This window comes from Rhincodon typus, chromosome 7 (genome assembly GCF_021869965.1).
Source record: "Rhincodon typus isolate 14 chromosome 7, sRhiTyp1.1, whole genome shotgun sequence".
Taxonomy (NCBI): domain Eukaryota; kingdom Metazoa; phylum Chordata; class Chondrichthyes; order Orectolobiformes; family Rhincodontidae; genus Rhincodon; species Rhincodon typus.
Window position 1 is genome coordinate 11,920,943 of NC_063338.1, and position 24,150 is coordinate 11,945,092.

Below are 24,150 nucleotides of genomic sequence, written 5' to 3' on the forward strand. Positions count from 1 at the left end.
CAATTATGTTTTAAGTTTTTTTTTGTCGCCTATTTTGTAGCTCAACCTATCATGTTCTCACCTTAGCAAACAAACATGGGTCTCCTTTTATGTAGTCTTGAAACCTAGCAATTGAATTGCCTTACCATAGAATTTTAACCTTTTCAGACTTAGAAATTAGTTCCAAAGTATTAATGTGAATCAAGAACAAGATGCTCACAGCACAGAGAATACTCTTTCTGTTCCTGAATTAATTCCAGCTTGAATGTCCAGTTTGCAAGGAGCTTTGATCTATAACGTTTTTAGCAACTACCTTCATAGAAAATCCGGGGTAGCTGGCACATGAAAACGCAACTATCCACAAGTCCATGTTCAAGTCAGATAGCACCTGCCCTTGGATATTTCTTCTTTGTTGCTGGGTCAAAATCCTGAAAACCCATAACAGCTCTGTGGGTGTACCTACACCACGTAATTTACAGTGGTTCGAGAAGACAGCTCACCTCAAAAAATATCACGGTGTAGCCAATAAATTACAATAGCAACCACACTCCATGAGTGAATTTTGAAAGGAAGAACTACTTTAATCCTATTTAAGCAGCAGAAATGAGTGTCATTAATGTTTCTACTTCCTGTTTTGAGGAAAGTCAGAACATGCTTACAGAAAGGTTACACAAGTTGTTGGCCGAGGAGGTAAAAGGAATTAACACAGAACGTGCTGCAGAAACAACAGGCCTGGCAGCATCTGTGGAGGTAGACAATGTTTCAAGTTCAGAGTCATTTCTTAGGCAGTTATGTTCTGAACAATTTAGACAAGAAACATTCTGATTCCATCCCTAGCTACATTCCAGCTAAGACAGGAGTTGATGCTGAGCAAATGGGGCTCCTGAACTAGTGAAGTATGTATTTCAGGATTTTCTCTCTCAAATGTCTCTGTTTATGCTTGTCTTTAGGTAATGAAGTGGGGCTAGTTTGTGTTATGATCTTCTATACTTTGTGAGTAAACCCCAACTCTCAATGTCTCCATGCAGAAGTGAAAAATGTTTGCTTTGTACACTTTTTTAAAATTCACAATATGTAGACATTGTTGGCTAATAATGTCTCCTGGAAGCTGTGTGGCCACATATCAGCTGAGAAACCACACACACATACACACATTCCATCATCCTCTGCCCTATGACTTCTGCTCTGTTTTAAATATACCAGACACAACTTAGCTTGCACCAGAACAACTAAACATAGAGGGAATATTACTGGGCAAGCCAGCATTTATTTTCCATCTCTAATTGCCTTGAGAAGTTGGTATTGAACTGCCTTCCTGAAGTCTTCAGTCCATGATGGCTAGCTACACCCATAGCACTATCAGGAAGGCTTCTCGGATTTGGATTCAGCATCAGGAGCATTGGTATGGGTCCAAGTCAGAATAGCGTGTGGCTGAGAAGGGAGCTTTCAGGTAGTGTTGCTCCCATGTGTTTGCTACCCTCCATGTTGGTGAGGGTTCCAGTTTTGGAAGATAATGTCTGAGGAGCCTTGGTGAGCTGCCACAGTACATCTTGCAGAAGGTCTAACTAGTTGCCACTATGTGTCAGCAATAAAGCCAGTAAATGGTGAAGGTGGTCAATGGGCCAGTCAGTTGAGCTGGTTTGACCTGGATGGTGTCAAAGTTCTTTAATATTGTTTGGCTTGAGCTCATCTAGGCAGGTGTAAGGTTTTCCATCATAATTCTGACTTGCGTCGTGTAAGACAACAGACACGCTGTGGGGAATCAGGAGTTGAAGTGCTTACCTCCAGTACTACTAGCCTCTAATCTGCAAGCAGCCGGTGGCTGGTCCAGTTCAGTTTCTGGTAATCATAATCACAGGATGCTGATAGTTGGGGTTTCAGCAATGATAATGTCATTGAATTTCATGGGGATATAGTTAAATCCTCTGTGGATGGTGATGGCCGTTGCCTGTCACTTGTGGTGCAAATTTTGTTTGCCACTTTGCCCAGTCTGATGAAGTTGTCCAAGTCTTGCTATGTGTTGACAAACTGCTTCAGTAACTGAGGAACAGGAAATGGTTTGAACATTACTCAATCATCAGCAGACATCTCCACTTCTGACCTTATTATGGAGAGAAGGTCATTGATGAAGCAGGGATGATGGTTGGGCCTAGGAAGCATTCTTGAGGAGCTCCTGCAGCAATGTCCTGGAATGAGATGAGTGATCTCCTGCAACTGCAGCAATCTCACTTTGTGCTTGGTGTGACTTCAATCATTGGAGGGTTTCCTCTGATTACTGTGGATTCCAGTTTTGCCAGAGCTCCTTTATGCCATTTTTGGTCAAATACTGTCTTGATGTTAAGCACTGTCATTGTTAACTTGGCGCTGAAGGTCAGCTCTTTTGGGCTAACACTGTAATGCAGTTAGGGACTGAGTTGCTCCGGTAAAACCCACATTAAATGTCAATGAACAAGTGCTGCTTGATAATGTTGTTAGCAACCCCTTTTATTACTTGGTTGATGATCAGGATGATCAAGAGTAGACTTATGGCAGTTATTGACAGTTAGTTTTGCCCTGCTTTTGGTGGATGTGATATTCATGGATGATTTACCTCTTGTTACATAAATACCAGCCTTGTTGATGTATTATACAGCAGCTAATTTTGAAGCATAAGACATCAGTACCGTTGCAGGAATGCTGTCAGGCCCTTTGCCTTTTTAATATCGGGTATACTTCAGCATGCTCTTGGTCGCTGATGAAGTGAACCAAAATGGCAGAAGACCTATGCATCTGTGCTACTTTCGTCATGAAGAGGACAAGGTGGACGTTCCACGGCACTTCTGGCCGAAGACAATTGCGCATGCTTCAGCCTTATCTTTTGCAGTGATGTGCTGGGTTTCCCTATTATCAAGGATAGTGTATTTGTGGAGCCAGTTCTTCCAGTTTTAGTTGTCTAAAATCATTTATGCCTGTCTGGAGCAGGATGGCAGAACTTAGATTTGATACATTGGTTATGGGATTGCTTAGCTCTGTCTATTGCAGGCTGTTTCTACTGTGTTTTGTAGCTTTACCAGGTTGACACCTCATGTTTAGATGTGTCTGATGCTGCTCCTGGCATGCCCTCCTGCAGTCTACATTGAACCAGGAGTGATCGCCAGTTTGGTAATGGTAAAGCGGGGGATATGCCAGGTCATGAGGTGTCTGATTGTGGTAGAAAATGGTTCTGCTCCTGATCTGGACAGACATCAAATAAATATTTTCCTCTTGGTTCTTCTTTGAAATGCTGGTTGCCCATTCTAACAGATATGCTGCCCTTTAGGTCTTGGCCAGTCCAGTCAGTAGTGATGCTGCTAAGTCGCTCTTAGTATATATTACGTTTACTTGCTACATCCAATGCTTCATTCGATCTGTATTCATCATGGGAAAGAACTGATTAATCAGCTGATGGGGGTGTGACAGGTTTCCTTCCCTATGTGTGACCTGATGCAATGAGACATCACGCTGAAAGCTCCCAGAGCAACTCCCTGCTGACAGTAAGTCACTAACTGTCTGCGATGAAACAATACTTACAGCAGTGTTTTTTTTAATGTCAGCATCACGTTAAACAGCAGACAGCCATAAAGTATACTTATGTCTGAGAGTAATGTCATTATTTGTGTGCTCTACCCAAAAGCAGGTCTTTGACTGGTTTTGCTAATGCTTGCCTGAGTCGTATGCTTAGCAGTTTTTCTCAGTGGTATTTGACATTGCCTTCCACCCTGAGGGACAGGACTAGATTGCAAGGCTCAAGTCTAATTTAACGAGAATGGGAACTGAGCCCACATTGGTGTTATTCTGAACGACATGCAAGTCATTAAAGCAACTAAGCCTGACTAATTGTATCCATAATAAATAAAATTTAGGAGTTTCTCTGTTATGTTTTCCCCAACTCATTTTCTGTTTGCACATTAATGAGGGGAAATCTTCTCTTCTAGGTCTCCCATTTTATATTAAGACTTGACTTTGCTCTAATGTAGATTTATTAAATTACTTTCCAGCATATTGACCTTTTTTTAAAAAAAAAAAAAAAAATTCCTGGCTGAGTTTAGAGCAAACTAGAGCTGAGAGAGACGAGTTTGGCTCCAAACATACCGTCAAATCTGCGTCAGAGCTGTCTTATCAGTCTGTGGTTTACAAGTTGTCTGGTTCCAGTGTGGCTTTTCTTTTATATTATAGTCATTGCTTCCACTGTTTATGTTGAAGCTGCCTATTGCAGCTAATGTCTCTATAATGGTCCAGATGTGGCGATTAGTGCCTTTCACAGAATCTTCATCTCAACATGGAGTGAAAAATGGCCTGAAGAAATTGAGTATGATTGACTTCATGTATGACCAACTTGTGTTTAAAGTAATAAAATATCCCAGAGTAATTCACACGAGCGTAATCAGACAAAATTTGGCACTGAACTACATAAGAAAGCAGTCATGCCATTTAATCCAAGACCGAGGGCTTAAGGAATGTTTTTAAAAAATAAGAAAAAGATAGAGACAGTGGGGTTTAAGAGAGGAAATTTCAGAGCTTAAGGCCATGGCTGTTGAAAGCACGGCCACTGATGATGGGACAGGAAATTGGAGAGGCGAAAGACACTGGAATCTGAATCTGCGAAATGTAGAGTTCTTGGAGGGTTGTAGAACTGTCTAGGTAACACCAATAAAGTGTCCTGAAGAAGAGTCATACTGTGCTCAAAACATTAACTCAGATTCCCTCTGGACAGATGCTGCCAGACCTGTTGAGTTTCTCCAGCATTCTGTCTGTTACAGTGCAAATAAGGGCATTGAAAGGACTGATTCGAAACTTGTCTTCCCCATTTTCCGTTAGCCGCCATTTAAATATCATTCATGTTTGACCTGGCTCCCAGAAGGTCATAAACATCTATTTCTTCTATACGTTGTATGACTCGACTTGAAAATATGATGTTTAGTTTTAATTACCAGCCAGGACATTTGGAGAGGAACTTTGTCTATATTCAACATAATCTACTGCTTGCATTTAGCAAAAGGTCTCAATGTTATTGTTTGTCATCTAACGATTTACTGTTGGAAAGCTGCAATCATTTTCTCTGGCTTCAGTACACTGCAGTATTATAAAATGCCACTTAGTAAACTAAATCATTAATCATCTGTGGAGGGATAAAAATGAAGACGCAGTTATGTAAAATTGACATATCCTCAGGACGAGTCCAAGCACTCCCAGTGGAGTGGGGTCGTTTGTTGGCAGCCTTTACACAATGTTCCTTATGATCCCAGTGATGGCAATATTGGACAAGGCAGATCCCGGGGTGAAATCTGGTTTGCCGAACCAAACGTTTGATTTTCTGCTATTTATTTATCATGGTGATCAATTACTGAACATTTTCACACAAGGATGTTGATGTTCTTTCAACAAAATGACAGTAGTTTAATGCACAAAGAGAAATTGAAGTCAGGATCTTATAAACAGCAAACGGTCTTGACTGCATCTGACTTATCCTCAAGCTTCCACCCTTGCCCCTTCCCATCACACTCAACTACGTGATCGGGTCCCTCTTGTCCTCCCGGGTTTCGGCAGATACCTTTTGGAGCGGCACGGTGGCTCAGTGGTTAGCGCTGCTGCCTCACAGCGCCAGGGATCCAGGTTCAATTCCACCCTCGGGCGACTGTCTGTGTGGAGTTTGCACGTTCTCCCTGTGTCTGTGTGGGTTTCCTCTGGGTGCTCTGGTTTCCTCCCACTGTACAAGGATGTACAGGTTAGGGTGGATTGGCCATGGCATCCAGGGATGTGCAGGCTAGATGGGTTAGTCATGGGAAATGCAGGGTTATTGGACTGGTGGGTCTATAAACAGGAGATTCTCCCTCAGTTATTCACTTCTGTATGAATCATCTGTGTTTCTTTAAAAGCAGCACAGTGGCACAGTGGTTAGCACTGCTGCCTCACAGCGCCAGGGACCTGGGTTCAATTCCAGCCTCAGGCAACTGTCTGTGTGGAGTTTGCATGTTCTCCCCGTGTCTGCGTGGGTTTCCTCCGGGTGCTCTGGTTTCCTCCCACAGTCCGAAGATGTGCAGGTTAGGTGGATTGGCCATGCTAAATTGCCTGTAGATTGGGTGGGTAAGAGGGGGATGGATCTGGGTGGGATGCTCTGAGGTTCGATGTGGACTTGTTGGGCTGAAGGGCCTGTTTCCGCACTGTAGGGATTCTATGAAAGATTTAACAGCATCTGAGGTTTGTTTAATACATCCTTGTCAGTGGTGTGATCCTTTAGGGCGACACAGTGGCACAGTGGTTAGCACTGCTGCCTCACAGCACCAGGAACCTGGGTTTGATTCCAGCCTCGGGCGACTGTCTGTGTGGAGTTTGCACATTTTCCCCATGTCTGCGTGGGTTTCCTCCGGGTGCTCCGGTTTCCTCCCACAGTCCGAAGATGTGCAGGTTAGGCGGATTGGCCATGCTAAATTGCCCGTAGTGTTCAGGGAGGTATAGGGTGCATGTTAGGTGGGTCATAGGGGGATGGATCTGGGTGGGATGCTCTGAGGTTCGGTGTGGACTTGTTGGGCCAAAGGGCCTGTTTCCACACTGTAGGGATTCTGATTCTGATTCTGATCCTTTTCATCCCACCAGCCTCCGCATTCAAAGGATCATCCTCTGCCATTTCAAACAACTAGAGCAGAATGTCACCGCTAAACCCATCTTCCCCTCACTTTGTCCTGTCTGCATTTTGCAGGGACCGTTCCCTCCAGGACACCCTAGTCCATTCCTTGATGACCACTAACAATAACCACACACCACCCCCCCCACCCACCCCAGCCTTCTCAAGGCACCTTCCTATGTAACCGTAGAAAATGCAATACCTGCTCCTTCACCTCTTCCCTGATCATCATCCAAGGGCCAACACAGTCTTTCCAGATGAAGCAGCATTTCGCCTGTACCACCTCCAATCCAGTTTATTGTAGTTGCTGCACCCAATGTGGCCTACTCTACATTGGAGAAACCAAATACAGACTGGGTGACCGCTTTGCAGAAAATCTCAGTCCATGCACAAGAATGACCCCGACCTTCCTGTAGCCAGTCATTTTAACACAGCATCCTGCTCGCAAGCCAACTTGTCTGACCTCCACATGCTACAAGTGCTCCAGCGAATCAGCGCAAACTGGAGTAACAACATCTCATTTTCAGACTGGGCACTTTATAACCTTCTGGACTTTAATATTAGAGTTCAATGCCTTCAGATTGTGAACTCACTCCCATTTCTTCCCTTTCTTTTAGCTTTACATGTGGCATGCTCTGTCACCATGTCCTCTCTTCCCTGCCCCACATCCCAGCGGGACTATCTGTTGTTTCCAGTTTGGCAGTTGGACACACTGTCTACCGTTTTCACATTCTGATCATTTAATCTGCACTATTAACACCCTTTCTCCCCCAGCACTGCACCCCACACTATTGTATATATACTGCCCCCTCCACACTTCACCTCAGCTCTGAAGAGTCATCTAGACTCCACGTTAGCTTGCTCTCTTTCCATGGATGCTGCTTCATCTGCTGTAATTTCCAAAATTTCTTGTCTTCAGTTCAAATGATTTCAACGCTTTTATTGCCCCCTCTGCATTTTTCTTTGCAGACACACAATTTTAGCAAAGTATCATTCCTACCTTCACTCTTCAGTTTCTAAATCATCTGATGAGATTGCAAGCACTTCCTTTTAGTGACTTTCTGCACACTGATCAGATATGATTCCCTTTGTCTCCATCTGAGACACTCAATTAAGCAAAGTCACAGACTTTTCTCTGACTATTTTGACATTGCCAAATAGCATTCTTTCTGGTATGGATCTTTTCTGAACTGAACCTGCTTCTGTCCTCCCATTTGTAATCATAAATGCTCAACTGATAAGACACCAGCAATTATAGAGTCATGTAGACATACAGCATGGAAACAGGCCCTTCGGCCCCCTATGCCTGTGTCTATCGGTCAAACACAAAACTACATTTAATCCCATTTACATGCACTTGGTCCGTAGCCTACTATGGCCTGCAATTTTAAGTACTCATCTAGATGCTTTTTAACTGTTGTGAGTACGTGCCTCCACAACCCACTCAGGAAGCAGGCTCCTTTTTTCTACCATTCGCTGGGTGGAAAAAAAACTTTTCTTCGAACTCCTGTAAACCACTTACTGCTCACCTTAAACTTGTGCCCTCTGGTCTTAGACCTGTCTGCCGTGGGGCAAAGGATCCTCCATTCCCTCTGTTTCGAGGAAAACAAACCCAGCCTATTCAGTCTCTCCTCCATAACTGAGAATTTTCATCCCAGGCAACTACCCTGAATCTACTCTGCACCCTCTCCAGTGCAATTACGTCTTTCCGCTAGTGTGACATTAACTACTGCTTTCCTAAAATGGCAACTTTAAACAGATCACACGCAACCCAAGTCCCTGATGAGGGGTGCAGATGAGAATATATTTATAATCATTCATAACTCAGTCCCACAACATGAACAAATTAGGAAAGGATTCAAAATCAAGGCCAGAGCTGGTTGCTCTTAACATGACAGAACCATGCGAGAGGCAAAATAAAGTGTAATTCTATTATGTAAGTATATGAAGAAGTTTGTTTTGCCTCTTGTGTTATCTGACCAGGTAATGTATCTAGTCATTTAGCTTAAGTCACTCTATTTCTTGGAAAGGCTGATTTTACTTCATGCTTTAAAGAGAGTTTATTACCATTTTTAAAAAATAAAGTCACTGTCACAGAACCAAAATCCCATTTACTTAAGAACCCAAATATGATTAAAATGTTATAATCCTTCATATCAATCTCAAAATGCACCAGTGTCAAATGAGATAAATAACCAGTTAGCTTTTGCCAGTATTTCATGGGTCGCATACTAGGCCCAGAATATGAAGCAAAAACTCCTCAAATAATGTTGATTTGTAAATAATTTGAATAAATTGGTAGAATCATCTTTCTTCAGCAAAATTTGTCTTTGCTGCTTTGATATTAGATGTTTGTCTAAATATTCAATTTATACAAAAGCATTCCCCACCAAGTACCAGACATTGCTGGAGATTAAGGAAGTAATCAACTCTGAAGTACCTTTCCATCCTGCTTCATAATTAACTACTAGACGGAGTGCAGAGGCAGTGTCCTTTTTACGTCCCATAACACTTAATTGGTGCCTTATCGGGCAGAATTTGACACTAAGCTGTAAGATGGGATAATTAGGACAGGTGACCATCAGTTTGGTTGGTGAAATGTCACCAGTGTGAAATGTCAGCATTGTTCTTCATAGATGCTGTGTCATTCAGGTATTTTCTGTTTATACAACCGAAGGGTTTGCTGAGTTTGGAGCATTTTGAAGGCAGGGAATGAATTCCATTGGAGGGCTCAGTCACTAATGGTAGGAGAATGACAATCAGAGGTGGGAGAATCCAAAAGGCCAGAATTTGAGGGCCTAGAGTACATGTGAGGCTATGTACTGGACAAGTAATGGGGAGTGGGAAAGTAGTGTTGAAAATGAGATGAGAATTTTAAACTTGAAGCTTTACAGGACCCAATGTAGATCGGGGGCACGAGGATGATTGAGCTGAAATTTGGTGCTACTCGACTTTTTTTAAAAATGGCTTTTGGGCTATTTACTGCTCTCAGTATTCCTAGAATTCCGTTTTATGCAGGGGCTTTGTTTTGTTTTGTCTTGAAATGTCTTCTATTAAAAGTTAATCATCGTTTTAATGTTTTGCTTAGTTTAGCAGGAAATATTTGACTGCATCTGTATTTTAGCTTGAGTCTGTTTATTGAGATTTTTCTTTTGTTCTCCTTGACAAATTGTCTTGCTTCATTCACTTTTAAGGAAAATCCTGAATGAACTCTCTTCTGATCCCCCTGGTGTGCCAAGAATCGATGAGGAGAAATCAGAAGAAGAGTCTGTCTCAACAGTTACTACAATGACAATGCCAACACCCATCTATCAGACCAGCAGTGGGCAATACAGTATGTGCGCTTTCAAATTCTAACCTGAAAGAAACATAACCAATTCATTGCAATTAATTATTGTTGTGGCGAGGAAGTTTATTTCAGCAGAGAAGCATGAGTATTGCTGCGTTGCATTTTTGTTTTGCATATGAGAAGCTGGAATAGGCCTGTCAGCCCTTTGAGCCTGCTCCACTATTCATTAAGATCGTGGCTGATCTGGTTACTCCACATGCCTCCCTAATCCTGGTAATCTTTTCATCCACTTGATTATCGAGAATCTATCTATCATTGCCTTAAAAATATTCGGCTTCTATTACCTTTTGAAGTTGAACTTGCAAAGACTCATGACCATCTGTGGAAAAAGTTATCTTTTTCTTCATCTTAAATAGGTGATTTCTTATTTTGAAACTGTAACCCCTAGAACTAGGTTGTACCACCAAAAGGCAGCATCATTTCCATGTGCGCTCTTTGAAGGACCACCCACCCCTTTTTTAATGGAAACATACCCAAAAAACTATTTACAGTAAGCAATTTTAAAGGTCTTCTCATAAACAGCAAAAAAAGCTATATCTCTTACAAATACTCAACCCTAGTGAATTAATATCACTGTTATAAAAGCTTTAAAATTTCTTACTCAATTGATGAGGGTCGCAAGCACTGTCAACATTCTGCGTATTCACCAGATACGATTCTCTCTGTATCTATCTGAGATATACAAGTGCAGGCTAACTAACTGACATTTCTCACTGAATCCAAGACAGCTTAAAACTTCTTTTCAACTCTGGCCTGAAAAATTCCACAAGCTATTGTTTTTTTAACATTGCCATTCAGCTGGAATGAATCTTCTGAACTGCCAGGCATGTTGCTGCGGCCATCTATCGCTGTATCTTGTAAAAGTTTCACTCAGTAAACACTTGTTTATAATTATCTTCACAGGTAGCTATCTAATCATTTAACTTAAGTCGCAAGTTTTATTGGAAAGCTGTTTTGAACTGTCCATTTGAAAAAAACATTCCTTAACATATTTTTAATAAAAATCACCTATGCATGATTTTAACCAAAAATCCACTTTAACCTTGCTTTAGAACCGAGTCGCTACATAATACAAAGTTTCATCACCTGCATACCAACCCTTTTCAGATTCGTGCATTAGGTCACCCCAATCCCTTTACATCTCCAAACTCTGCAAGCTCACTAGAGAGATTTAGATGATATGCTGTTTTTTTAATTCTCTCTGCCAAAATGAACAATTTCATATTTTCCCATATATTCCATTTGCCAGATCTTTGACCACTCACCTGACATACCCAAATCGTTTTGGAGCATCCTTATCTTAGTGACTTGTATTTATTTCTTCAGCCTCCTGTGTTTTCTTCTCTCTTACAAGAACTGTTCAATTATTATATTGATACTGGTGATTTGTTTCTTTTTAGTTCATAAAAACCAATTACCATTATAGAGTGAACAGTTGGAATCTCAAATAATTTGATTTAAATTGAACACAGTAGTGATTGCAAGATGAGTGACATGTTGCTGCTGTAACATGTGGAAGGTGCTAAACACAATGTGATCCAGAGTGAACACGTCTGCAGTTAATGTTTGCAGCTCGAAGTCCTTTGGATGTGAGTTGAGCTGAAACCCGAGTTGCAGACATTGTGCCACATCCGGAAATGGGAGATTTACTTGGGCACTTTGCTCTGGACAACGGTCGCATCACTTAGGCCAGGTGGTTCAGAATTTGTCTGTGATCAGGACAGGAGTGTGTGACTGCTCATGAGGCAGGTATGAAGACCTGGGGTTACAATGGAGTCTCGACCCTTGCAATATTTCTAATAGTTGCAAGATTCTCACAAATCATGCAAAAAAGAGTGGGCATTGCAGGGAGGATAACCAAACTAACCACAGCATCATGGTGCAGGGAGTCATTCAACTGAGGAGGAGGGGAACAGTAAGAGTGCGGTTGTGATAGAGGATACTATAATCAGGGCAAAAGGTACTGTTTTCTGCACTTTGAGTGTGAGTCCCAGAACCTGTGTTGCATGCCCAGTGCAAGGGTCAAGAACGTCTCCTTGGAGCTGGAGAAGAACATGAAGTGGGAGGAGAAGGATCCATTTGCCGTCATCACATTGGTACCAGCATCATTAGTAGGACTAGAAGGTACTGCTGGAAAAATTTTGAACAGCTGGGAGCTAAGTTTAAAAAGTAGAACCTCCGAGGTAGTAATCTCTGGATTACTACCTGAGCTATGGGCAAATTGGCGTAGGGTGAATGAAGTAAAGGAGCTAAAGGCATAGCTCAAAGCTTGGTGCAGGTGGAATAGATGTCAGTGGCACTGGCACTGGCACTGGCACCAGTACCAGGGTAGATGGAAGCTGTTCTGATAGGATAGGCTTCGCTTAAACTGTGCTGGAATAGTACCCTGGCAAATCAAATACCTAGGGCTGTGGAGAGGCATTAAACTGATTAGAGGGGGTGAAGGACTTCAGAGAAGAGAAAATGTAGGCCTACAAAGCAAGAGGATGTGGCAGCATTTAGAGAATGGGACAGGAACGGACAAGGTATACAAATTTGGAAAAACAACAGTAAATAGGGTGAAAAGGGGTGGGTGCATTGTGTGGTGATGGGTAGGTGTGGAGAAGGTGGTACAGTATAATTAAGTGGCATTCAGAACAAAATAAATGAATTAACTGCTCATTTACATGTTCATTGCTATCGTCTTTATAGCCATTACAAGAGACATGGCTACAGCGAGATCAGTGCTGGAAACTAAATATTCAGGGTGTATGTGACTTTTCAAAAGGACCGACAGAAAGGAAAGGATGGTGGGGCAGAGTTGTTGGTATGGGATGGAATAAGTATGATAGCAAGAAATGATCTTGCATTGGAAGAGTTAAGACTTAAAGGAAAGATGACACTGATAGTAGTATTGACAATGAAGGCAAGTAACAAAGACAGTGCATTAATCGTGGGTGACTTTAACGTCTAGATTGGGATAGTCAGATTAACAGAGGTAGCCATCAGTAAGAATTCAGTGTGTTTTTTAAAAATTTTCTTTATCCGTTCACAGGATGAGGGTGTCCCTAGCTAGACCAGCATTTATTGTCCATCCTCAATTGCCCCTAAGAGTCAACCACATTGCTGTGGGTCTGGAATCACATGTAGGCCAGTTCAAGAAAGGATGGCAGTTTCCTTCCCTAAAGAACATTAGTGACCCAGATGGATTTTTCTGACAATCAACAATGGATTCATGATCATCGTTAGACTCTTAATTCCAGAATTTTTTGTTAATTGAATTGAAATTTCATTATCTGCCATGACAGGATTTGAACCTAGAACATTAGCTGTGTCTCTGGATTAATAGTCCAGTGATAATCAACAAGGGAGGTATCAGGTTATTTTAGATCTAGTGATCTGTAATGAGGCACATTTCATTTGTGATGTCAGAGTAAAAGATCCTCTAGGAAACAGTGACCATAACATGGTAAAATTTAACATTCAGTTGGAGAGGAAGGACTTGGGTCAAAAGAACTATGCTGAGCTTAAATAAAGGTAATTACAAAGGAGTAAGGGCAGAGCTAGCTAGAGTAGACTGGGAAGACTTTAGCAGCAAAAACATTTGAGGACCAATGGTAGACATTGAAGAAAGTAGTTCAAGACTCGCAACAATGATATATCCCAGTTATGGGATAAGCCAACCATGGTTAACCAAGAAAAGTGTATGTTTTTTCTAAAAAAAAAAAAAATGTGGCAAAGATTAGTGGTAAGCCAGAGGATTGGGAAATGTTTTCTAAAAAAAATGCCTAAGGGCAAAAGTAAACTTTGAGGATAAACTTGCATATAATAACAAGACGGACAGCAAGAGCATAATATATTAAAAAAATTTTGAAAAAGAGAGAGAGAAGCCAAAGTAAGCATTGGTCCATTCAAGAATGTTGCTGGGAAAATAGTAATGGGTAACCAGGAAATGGCAGATGAGTTGAATAAACACTTTGCATCAATCTTCACATTAGAAGTAGTAGAAGCTAAAAGCATTCCAAAAATTACTATATAATTAAGGGACAAAGGAAGCAGCAGAAATAAATACAGTAACTATCACTAGAGAAAAAGTGCTAGGGAAACTAATGGGGCTAAAGACCAATAAGTCCCTTGGATCTGATGGGATACATTCTACAATATTAGAGGAAACAGCAACAGAGATAGGATGCACTGTTAGTAATCTTCCAAGAATACTTAAATTCTGGAAAAATTCCAGAAGATTGGAAATAGCCAGTGTAACACCTTTATTTAAAAGGGGAAGGAGGCAAAAATAATGGGTAACTGTAGGTCAGTTAGCTTAACATCTGTTATTGTAAAGGATGTAATAGCGGAACCTTTAGAAGTACATACCTTGATCAAGCGGAGTCAGCATAGCTTGATGAAGGGGAAATCATACCTGGTAAATTTACTATAATTCTTTTGACAAGGTGACAAGCTGGATAAATAAAGCAAAAACAATGTCTTATATTTGGGTTTTCAGAAGGCGCTTGATAAGATATCACATATTTGGCTACTTAATAAGGTAAGAGGCCATGGTGTTGGCGGTAACATGTTAGTATGGATAGAATCAGCTAACTAATAGAAAAGAGTTGGGATGGGGGGCAGGTGCGTTTTCAAGATGGCAATCTGGAAATAGTGGAGTGCCACAGGGATCAGTGCAGGGGCCACAATATTCATTAATAACATGGTTGAGACAAGAGAATGCACTATGGCTAAGTTTACAGGTTACCCAAATGTAGATGGGAAAGCAAGTGGTGAGAATGATAGAGTCTGTAGGGGAATGTGAGCAGGTTAAGGAAGTGGGCAAAAAGTTGACAGATGGAGTACAGTGTAGAAAAATGTAATGTTATACACTTTTTGGCAGGAAGAATAGATCAAATGAATGCTATTTAACTGAAAAACGTTCACAGAAAGCTATAGCACAGAAGAAGTTGGGAATTCTTGTGCACGAATCACAAGAATTAGCAATGAAGTTCAGCAGTAGTAGGGAAGCAAATGGATTGTTGGCCCCTTTTTTTCAAAGGGAAGACAGTGTAAAAGTAGGGAGGTTTTACTAAAGTTATACAAGGCACTAGTCATACCACAGCTGGGATGCAGTGAACAGTTTTTGGCCCCTTATTTAAGGAAAAGTAGACTGACATTGGAGGCAGTCCAGAGAAGATGTGCTAGGGTGGTGCTCTGTATGGTCTGACTCATGGAGAGAGGCTGAGTAGGATGGGCCTGTACTCATTGGAATTTAGTTGCCCCCCATTTTTCTTTATTGAAACATGCAAGATTATTGGGCTTGACAGGGTAGATACAGAAAAGTTGTTTCTCTTTGTGGCAGAGTCTAGTACCAGAGGCCATAATCGCAGAATAAGCGTTGCCCATTTAAGACAGCAATAAAGATAAATTTCTTCTGAGGGTGATCAATCTGTGGAACTCTGTAATGTGGAGGCTAGGTCAATAAGTATATTTGACACTGAGTGAGACATATTTGTAATTAGGAAGGGAATCGAGGGTTATGGGGAAAAGTCAGGAAAGTGGAGTTGAAGGTTATCAGATGAGCCATGATCTTGTTGAATGGAAGGCAGACTTGATGGGCTGAATGGTCTATTTCTGCTCCCATGCTTTATGATCTCTAACACTGCAGCACTAATCCTTTTTGTCATATGGAGATTAGAACAATGCACAGTACTTTACCTATTGTCCATTGAAGCTTCTATGTAAATTTGTCATTAAAGTCAGTCTGATTCTAAAGGTACAGAACTTTGGTTTCCAAAATGATGAAGGGAATGAACTCAGTTGGGTATCTTATTTGAAATGACAAGGAGCAGAGAGGGCCAAAGAATATGTATGTACAATCTAGAGAGTTCGGTTAGATCTATGATTCCACAGTTTTACTATTAACTGCATATGACTAATTGGGTACAGATATGGTTAGTTGCATTTCTAATTCACAAAATCAAATTAAAAGAAGAACTGTTAATTATTTGATCTCAATTTTCCTGCACATAGCATAGCACACTTACTAAACATCAAAACTCATCTGGCAAATGTCATCAATCTGAAAAGTTAAGTCCATTGTTCTCTCTGCAGATGTTTCAGATCCTTGGAGTGATTCCAGCATTTTCTGTTGCTCCTCTCATGATGTCACAAGGGCCACCAGAAAAAAAACATTTTGCTGCTATTTGTTGTCCTTTGATATGTGCAAAATGGATGCCACATTTGCTACCTAAATGTCAGGAATATTTGTGTGATGTGTCAAGTGACACAGCTTAATAGATTTGATCCAAAGAAGAGTCCTTGGACTTGAAACATTAACTTTGTTTCTCTCTCCACAGTTGTTACCAGACCTATTGAGTTTATCCAGCATTTTCTGTTTTTATTTCAGATTTTGGCACCTATGGTACTTTTTTTTTAATGAATAGACTGCTGGGTCTTTTCCTAACTAACTTTTCATACATTTGTATTTAACAAGCAGTTTGCTAAAAAGCAATTTGTTAAATATGAGCCACACTGGAGTGTTTCTGAGAAACCAGATAACAAACCATATAAATGTATTCTAATTATAAATGAACATTATTTTCTACCTTTTGTGGGCCTTAATCTTTGTCTTTGTAATTACAAAAATCTATTTGTCCCACCCAGTCGTGGTTTCTGCTTCAGATGTAATTAACACAAGATATTTATAACACCATGTTCAGTTTATTTTGTTGCATGTAGCTATGTAGGCAGGAACTTGGCAAGATTTTCACAGCCACTGTTTCTCGTTACAAAAACTAGAATCAGCTGGTAACTTTGGAAATAAAGATGGTTGTGCCAGTTCATGTAATAAATAAATTATTCTGGGCTGTAAAAGTGAAGTACTCTAAATGTATTGAAAGGGTGGATAATTATTTCAGCATGTGGTCATAATCCATAATTATTGTGGATTTAGTGGCCATTTCAATATGAATGTTAAAAGAATGCAAGCATTGAAAGAGGCCTTTCAGCCCATTGTCCCCATGTCATACCTCTAAAAGGTCCAATCAGCCCTGCAAGTGTTTCCATTGCCCCTTTGACAGTTATTGTTAAACCGCTTCCAGCACCTTTTTCAGATTCCAGTGCATTCCAGATTACAGGTTGCTTCATAACAAAAGTCTCCTAGTTCCTCTTCTTTTTTGGTTTTACTTATTATCTTAAGTTTGTGACCTGTGGTTTAGACCCTCCTGCCAACAAAAAAGCTTTTATCCTGATTTCCAAAATCAAATCTTCATAATTTTTAGCATCTCTATTAACTGGGGAGGAAATGGCCTTGTGGTATTATCACTAGTCTACTGTTAATCCATAAACCCAGCTAATGTTCTGGGGACCCAGGTTTAAATCCCACCATGGTAGCTGGTGGGATTTGAATTCAATAAAAGGAATCTGGGATTAAGGGTTTTATTATGACCATGAAACTGTTGTTGTAAAACCTCATCTGGTTTGCTGATATCCTTAAGGTAGGAAGTCTGTCATCCTTTCCTGGTCTGGCCTACATGTAACTTCATACTGAAAGAAATGTGGTTGACTCTTAACTGCCCTTTGGCCAACTAGGGATGCACAGTAAATGCTGGCCTAGCCAGAGACGCCCCCATCCAATGAGTGAATTTTTTTTTAAAATCCCCTTAATTCTCTCTGCTCTAAAGAGGACAATCCCAGTTCCTCTGTAATGGAAGGTCAATATGCATTCTTGTATCATGTTCTTAAAAGGATTGACACAAATGTCTGGAGGTACCATTGTCAACCTTATATTTTGATCAAGCCACTTCTCTCCTGCCAGCATACTTCTAGCTGACTTGGATTTCTCAAGTTGTGCTTGAGCAGGGAGATCAGATAAACATAATAATTGATAATCAGCTCTGTTGGATCCTGCTGAGCGTGGAACAGTCCAGTGTTCAGAACACTTATGGTTGAACACTTCATTATCAGGAAGCACCAGGAATGGGACATGATTGAAAGTTGAGGATAAGGTTTTACCTTGCTTGTATTGCTTCCTCATAGCACCCCTTAAAAACTAAATGAAATCTGCCTACTTTAAATATTTGATGTAACGTTTAATGCTTTTATGTAGAGCCTGGAATTGAAACTATCAATAGATTTTTGTATTAACAATCCAGAATATTATTACAAACCCATGTCCCAGTTCTGCCTTTGTGTGCATTCCCATTTTTCACTGTTTGGTGACTCAAGCTGCCTTGATTCCAAGCTTTAGAATTCCCTTTCTAAACCTTCCCACCATGAACCTTTTTCTGCTCCTTTAAGGCATTCCTTGAGACCTTGCTGTCTTTGATCAAGCTTTTAATCACTTGTCCTAATATTGCCTTATGCAGTTTAGAGTCCAGTAACATTCCTGAAAAGTACCTCGGAGCTTTTTAATATGTTAAAATGTACTACATAAATACAAGTTTTTCTTGTTGCTTACTGAAATTTTAAATAATAGAAACACTGCAGAAATATATGTATGTAAGAATGTTGCCTGGCTTCAATTGCAGAGTAGAGAAGACGGCTCAAAGCAAATTTTCTCCCAACTCTGCTCAAATCAAAATTAACAGTCACCAGTGCAATAAAGAGGCTTTGCTGAGTCTTTGTGAATTTGAGTCCCTGTTTTTGATTGTAAGCTTCCATTGACCTTGTGCTTTGCTCTTGCCAGTTGCTATCACACAGGGGGGTGCAATTCAGCTGGCCAACAACGGTACAGACGGAGTGCAAGGACTCCAGACGCTAACAATGACCAACGCAGCGACAGCTCAGGGTGGAGCAGCCATTGTACAGTATGCCCAGAGTCCTGATGGACAGCAAATCTTTGTACCAGGCAGCCAAGTGCTTGTACAAGGTGAGTTGTTTTGTTAGGCACTTTTCACAAATGTTTCTCCTGCACTGTGGAAAGTATGCCTGTGATAGACTAATTTTGCTATGGAGCCAACAAGTCTAAAGAATTAGATTATGAGATCACCATTGCCAGATGCTATTCTGTGGAGGTGGTGGGTATTTGTCTGAGCCTTGTTGAATCATTTAATTAGGTTTAAAAGTTGGTGCTAAGTAAAGTGTCCTGATGTTTAATAATAAGTGTGTACTGCAGCACAATGATGCTCAGCTGAGAGCAGGAACTTGACGTGAAAAGTATTGCAAGTCTTATGTATATATTGTGTGATTCTGTGGCACAACGTATCAATAGAATTTTAACTAACTTGGTTCAAGTGTTGACTTTGTCATGTGGTAAAGAGCTTGCAAAGAGGCAGCTGCATTTTTCGTTATGGATCAGGTGATTGCTGAAAATGTACTTTTTCTCAGTGAGATTACTTAAAGCAGCAGCCAGTTAATAGAGTAGAAGATTAAATGATGCTGGTGCGTTTTGAATAAAGCTTGATGGAGCCAAATAAAGGCAATAGCAAGAATTATATTCTCATTAGCTATCACAGCATTTCAATATTTTCAACCCTTCATTTAAATTTTTCTTTGAAATGGATCAGCTAAATACGAATGGAAGTAACCATGGATCATAAAGGCTTGGCTGTAATGGCTCTCAAACTTTGTGACATTTTGTTTCCTTAAAAGCTGACTGAAGGGATTCTGGAACAATGGGTATGTAGCTGGCAAAGACTTTCAAGAGAAAGGAAACTAGAGGTGTAAGGTGGTAAGTTGATGGATTGAGAGTAGACATTTTTTTAAAAAAAAAAAGATTTGTTTGGTTTAGGTAATATTGTGAAAGAACAGTGGCGCCTCAGCCAGGTGAGAGTCACTGAGAGGTCAGCAGTCGAATGGGGGGGGTTTGAAAAAGCAGGAGTTGGATTACATGAAAGAAATTAGCTGAGACTGGATGAGGGAATTTATGGTAATGTGCAGTCTCTGCCAAGGGGGCAGCACAGTGGCTCAATGGTTAGCGTTGCTGCCTCACAGTGCCAGGGACCTGGGTTTGATTCCAGCGTCAGGTGACTGTCTGTCTGTGTGGAGTTTGCACATTCTCCCCATGTCTGCGTGGGTTTCTTCCAGGTGCTCCGGTTTTCTCCCACAGTCCAAAGACGTGCAGATTAGGTGGATTGGCCATGCTAAATTGTCCATAGTGTTCAGAGTGTGCAGGCTAGATGAATTAGCCACGGGGAATGCAGGGTTACAGGGAGAGGGTAGGTGCCGGGTCTGGGTGGGATGCTCTTCAGAGGGTCGGTGTGGATTCGATGGGCCAAATGTAGTAGGAATTCTATGAAGACTGGTGGTTATCTTTTTAACTTTGCTAGCCCCAGGGCATCACAGCATGGCTGGGATCTAATAACTCGGCACAAAAAAAATGAGTTTAAGATGGGACTTTATTCAACCTTGTATGATTGACACCATGAAAATGAATGACTGAGGACTTGACCTGAAAGTGGTGACGTTAATTGGATTAATACTGGGTGCCATACATGAGTCACACATCACTTACGTAATCACAAACTCAGGGGCTTGGAACAAAATGTCTTATGTTTAACCTACTACATTCACATCCCCAGCGCAAGCCTGTTGTAGACACTACAGTGAAATAATTGACAAATTTCAACATTCCGAAGTAAGTGATTGCAGAATTCTGATGTGGAAAATGGAATTCCTTAAGTAATTAAAGTGATCAGAGATGTGCTAACTAGTTGTCTGTAGTATTAATGCAAAGGAAAAGTCACCATAGTCACAAAGGACCATAGGGCTGATCTGTCATGAGATAGAAATGACTGGTGGTGAGTTTAACCTGCAGTTCACTGCAGCTCAGGTGAGGTTGAGGCGGTGGGACTTTTAATGGTAGCGTCAGCCAGTGCTGCTGCATTGCAAACCAGCTGTCCAGTCCACTGAGCTAACTGACCCCGAATAAAGCGTTAGGACTTTGACAGAGTCAACATCTGTATGCCTGTTGTCTCCTGATGTAAACCCTTTTTTTTTCTCTCCCCCTGCTCAGGTGCGGCTGGAGATGTCCAAACCTATCAGATTCGTACAACTCCAAACTCCACTGCTGGCCAGGGAATGGTGATGGCATCTTCACCAGTCCTGCAAAGCCAGCCTCAGAATGCTGAAGAAACCACTCGTAAACGTGAAATCCGCCTCATGAAAAACAGGTAGTTTTCCTTTCCTTCGATCCTGTAAACTGATGGCTCTGTCCTCGTTTGAAAGAACTTTCAAGTGAGCTAAAGGAAATTCATGATAGAGGTAGACAGCGGATGGGGGTTATTGATGGGTCAAGGCGCCACCTGGTATAACCTCCTTTTGGATCTGTGCCAGTTGATCTTAGCTGGGACAACAGTTGCTGCAATTGGTCTTAGTATTCTTGTAATAGAGAGACATCGGCTAAAGCTGCTGGTCTTCATCGCTAAACCATGAATCCTATGGCAATGGTAGAGTGTGAACATCAGATGAGAAAAAGATAAGATTTCACTGTGATGTCCGACATGCTTGACATTTATTTCGTATGGGACAGTACAAGCTCATGGCACTGCAGGAATCTTTTCAGCCAACTTTTGGCGAAAGTAGGTTGAAACCCCTCACTGTGATGTGTACCTGCTTAGAAGATTTAATAGTTTCTGACTTAACTGTTCCCTGTGGCTAAGAATCCCAAATAAATGTACAATTCTTAAAAAGGAATTACATTAATATGTCTTCACACCTTCTTTGTTTTAAATTGATGACTCCTTTTTGCTGACATCCCAACCAAAAAAGATTTTCCCATTTGTCCCTATCAATTTATTTTCTATGTTAACAATTTCCTTTTAGTTTTCTCTTCTATGGTGAATGTAGTACCAAATTTCTTAAATGAAGTGTATTTAAATTGTCAAAAGCATCCTTTTGATTTTAATGAGTTATTTAAAGCAGAAAAGGAAGAAGTTTAGAAAGGACGTTCCAGAGTTTATGACCTAGATGCCTGAAGACCGGGCTGCCAATGGTGAAGTGAAGCAAGAAGTCAGGAGTTGATGAGCATAGCAGTCTTGAGGCCAGTAGGGTTTGTGGCTTGAGTCCCTGCTTTAAGTTGGGGATATGAAGGAAATGGGGCAGGGAGTAATGTCTGCTTGTTCTAATTCCTTGCTTTTTCGTCCTTTTCAGGGAAGCAGCTCGAGAGTGCCGTCGCAAGAAGAAAGAGTATGTGAAATGCTTGGAGAATCGGGTCGCTGTTCTGGAAAATCAAAACAAGACGCTCATTGAGGAACTGAAGGCACTCAAAGACCTGTATTGCCATAAATCTGACTAGCATGCCACTGTCATTCCTGCGAATGATTAACAGACTTGCCCCAAAAGACTACTGGCATGAGCTGGGCGACTCTGCTACCTTTTCTAATGATTTCTCTCCTCCATGGGAAAAAAAATTTAAAAAAAAGGACTGCATGGATGCAGTTCCGGCAGCTGCATGCCCATGCACCAGGGGATCATGCATCGGATCGCGGGATCCAGCCTGGTCAAATCTTTCTCTGTTCCAAACTCAAGATAGCCTGGAACCTGGTTTGGGCAATTTTTTTTTCACATGAACATTTTTATATACAAACTAACTTATCGGTACAAAAAAATTCTTGTCTAGTGTGACCAGGAAAGATCACAAGCAAACATTTTCGTTTATAGAATGTCTTTTCACCTCCCTTCCCCACCCCATCATTCTTTTTTCTTCTTGTTACTGTGGGGTGCAATGTTGCTGCGGTCATCCCCTTGGGGTAGGAGTTGTGTCGCCTCAGCCTTGCTTTTGTGGCACATTCAGGCCTGTATGGTTAAAGGCACATACCCGTGAGGCAACACGGATGGCTATGCAGTCGTCTTCTCACCAAGCCATTCGTAGAATGTGTCGAATTGCAGCCCAGCGACAGTTCAAAACCACACCATATAATGTTGCACCAGAGGGGTTGGCCTATGTTGGGGCTGAAGATCCCTTTTATCCAGAAAGTTGTGGATCTTGTGCACCTAAACTGCTTTGCTTACTGGCCATTCAATTAATCACGTTTTTTAGTCTGAGCTTGAATTTTAAAAGTTGTGTTGGTTTGCATTATATACATATATATTATATATATATTTTCCTCTTTCTAAACGGTGTTGTGATCCAGCCAGACTGTTCTGTCAATCAAACTGAGCTGACGGAACCCCTGCGTAAGGCTGGAAGGAATGTTAAGTTGTGTATTTATCATTCAACAAGAAAACGTATGTGAGGGATCGAACCATAAAACCGATTAATGCTGTAAAACAGCACCCTGAGCGAAGTGGGTGTAAAGTGCTGATTTTTTTTTTGGGTGGGGCAGATGAATTGTTGTGAAACTGGTCACCTTGTTTGATGCCTTTGCACTGTATTAATAACACTTTACATTTTTATACTGTATATATATTTCTAAAAGAAGTGTGACTCTGCAAGGAAAATATAGAACTAGAAAAGGCTAAGGGTTTGTGATAAAACCCCTTCACCGCTCTCAGCAGAGAGCATTGCTGTTCCGTCAATTTGAGGCTCAGCACCTTGATCCCCCCCCCTCCTGCAAAATAAACTAGCCCAGTGCAAATTTTAAAAGTGCAATCTAATTTTTTTTGGTTTGGTTTGGTGTTGAAGATGTTATACTACAGAGAAAAATAACGAGATGTGCTACACAGGATATCACAAAATGAACTTTGCACACCAGTACTTAGAAAATTTCAATATTTGGAGGGAGGATAATGCCCACCCCAGAAGATCATTTAATGATTGCCCCATACATTGTGTTGTTTGAAAAATACCAGTTAAGCAATTCTACTTTCTGTCGAGGAGTAACCTTGACCAAGAAGCAAATTTGGTGCTTAAGTCAAAATCAAGTTCAGTAATTTTAGAGCCCGAACACCGCTTTGCATTTCCATTACCGCCAAGCACTGTTATGACAAGTGTTGTTTTCAACACAGCCAACCCATTTTCACCCACACGTTGTCCCCATTATCAGCTTTACTTCCCTGGTTTGCTATCAACCTCTGTCTGTCTTTCTGGGCTGTGTTCCAACTATCAACTCCTTTACCCCTCACCGCCCCATCACCAGTGTAAACACCACCTTTTTCCTAGCTACTGTCAGTTCACATGAGGTGTCACTGGACTTGAAACGTCAACTCTGTTTCTGTCCGTAAATGCTGCCTTAAGTGCAGGGTTACAGGTAGAAGGCCAGGAAAATACAGCAAAGTGAATTGCTTACACGGAGAGCTGGTGCCAATGAGATGGATGGAATGAACTTCAGCG

General features: G+C 41.1%; 1 protein-coding gene across 6 annotated transcripts in view; it reads left to right on the forward strand.

The window, feature by feature from the left end:
• creb1b (cAMP responsive element binding protein 1b) overlaps positions 1-23,463 on the forward strand; it is a 62,866-nt gene extending 39,403 nt beyond the window's left edge. For all 6 annotated transcript variants that reach the window (XM_020532422.2, XM_048598780.1, XM_048598781.1 and 3 more), the window contains 4 exons: positions 9,814-9,953; positions 18,625-18,807; positions 20,893-21,049; positions 22,029-23,463. In XM_020532422.2, the coding sequence (XP_020388011.1) occupies positions 9,814-9,953; positions 18,625-18,807; positions 20,893-21,049; positions 22,029-22,173 (625 nt within the window). In that variant the 3' untranslated portion in view covers positions 22,174-23,463. The remainder of the gene's footprint in view (positions 1-9,813; positions 9,954-18,624; positions 18,808-20,892; positions 21,050-22,028) is intronic.
• The last annotated feature ends 687 nt before the right edge of the window (positions 23,464-24,150 follow it).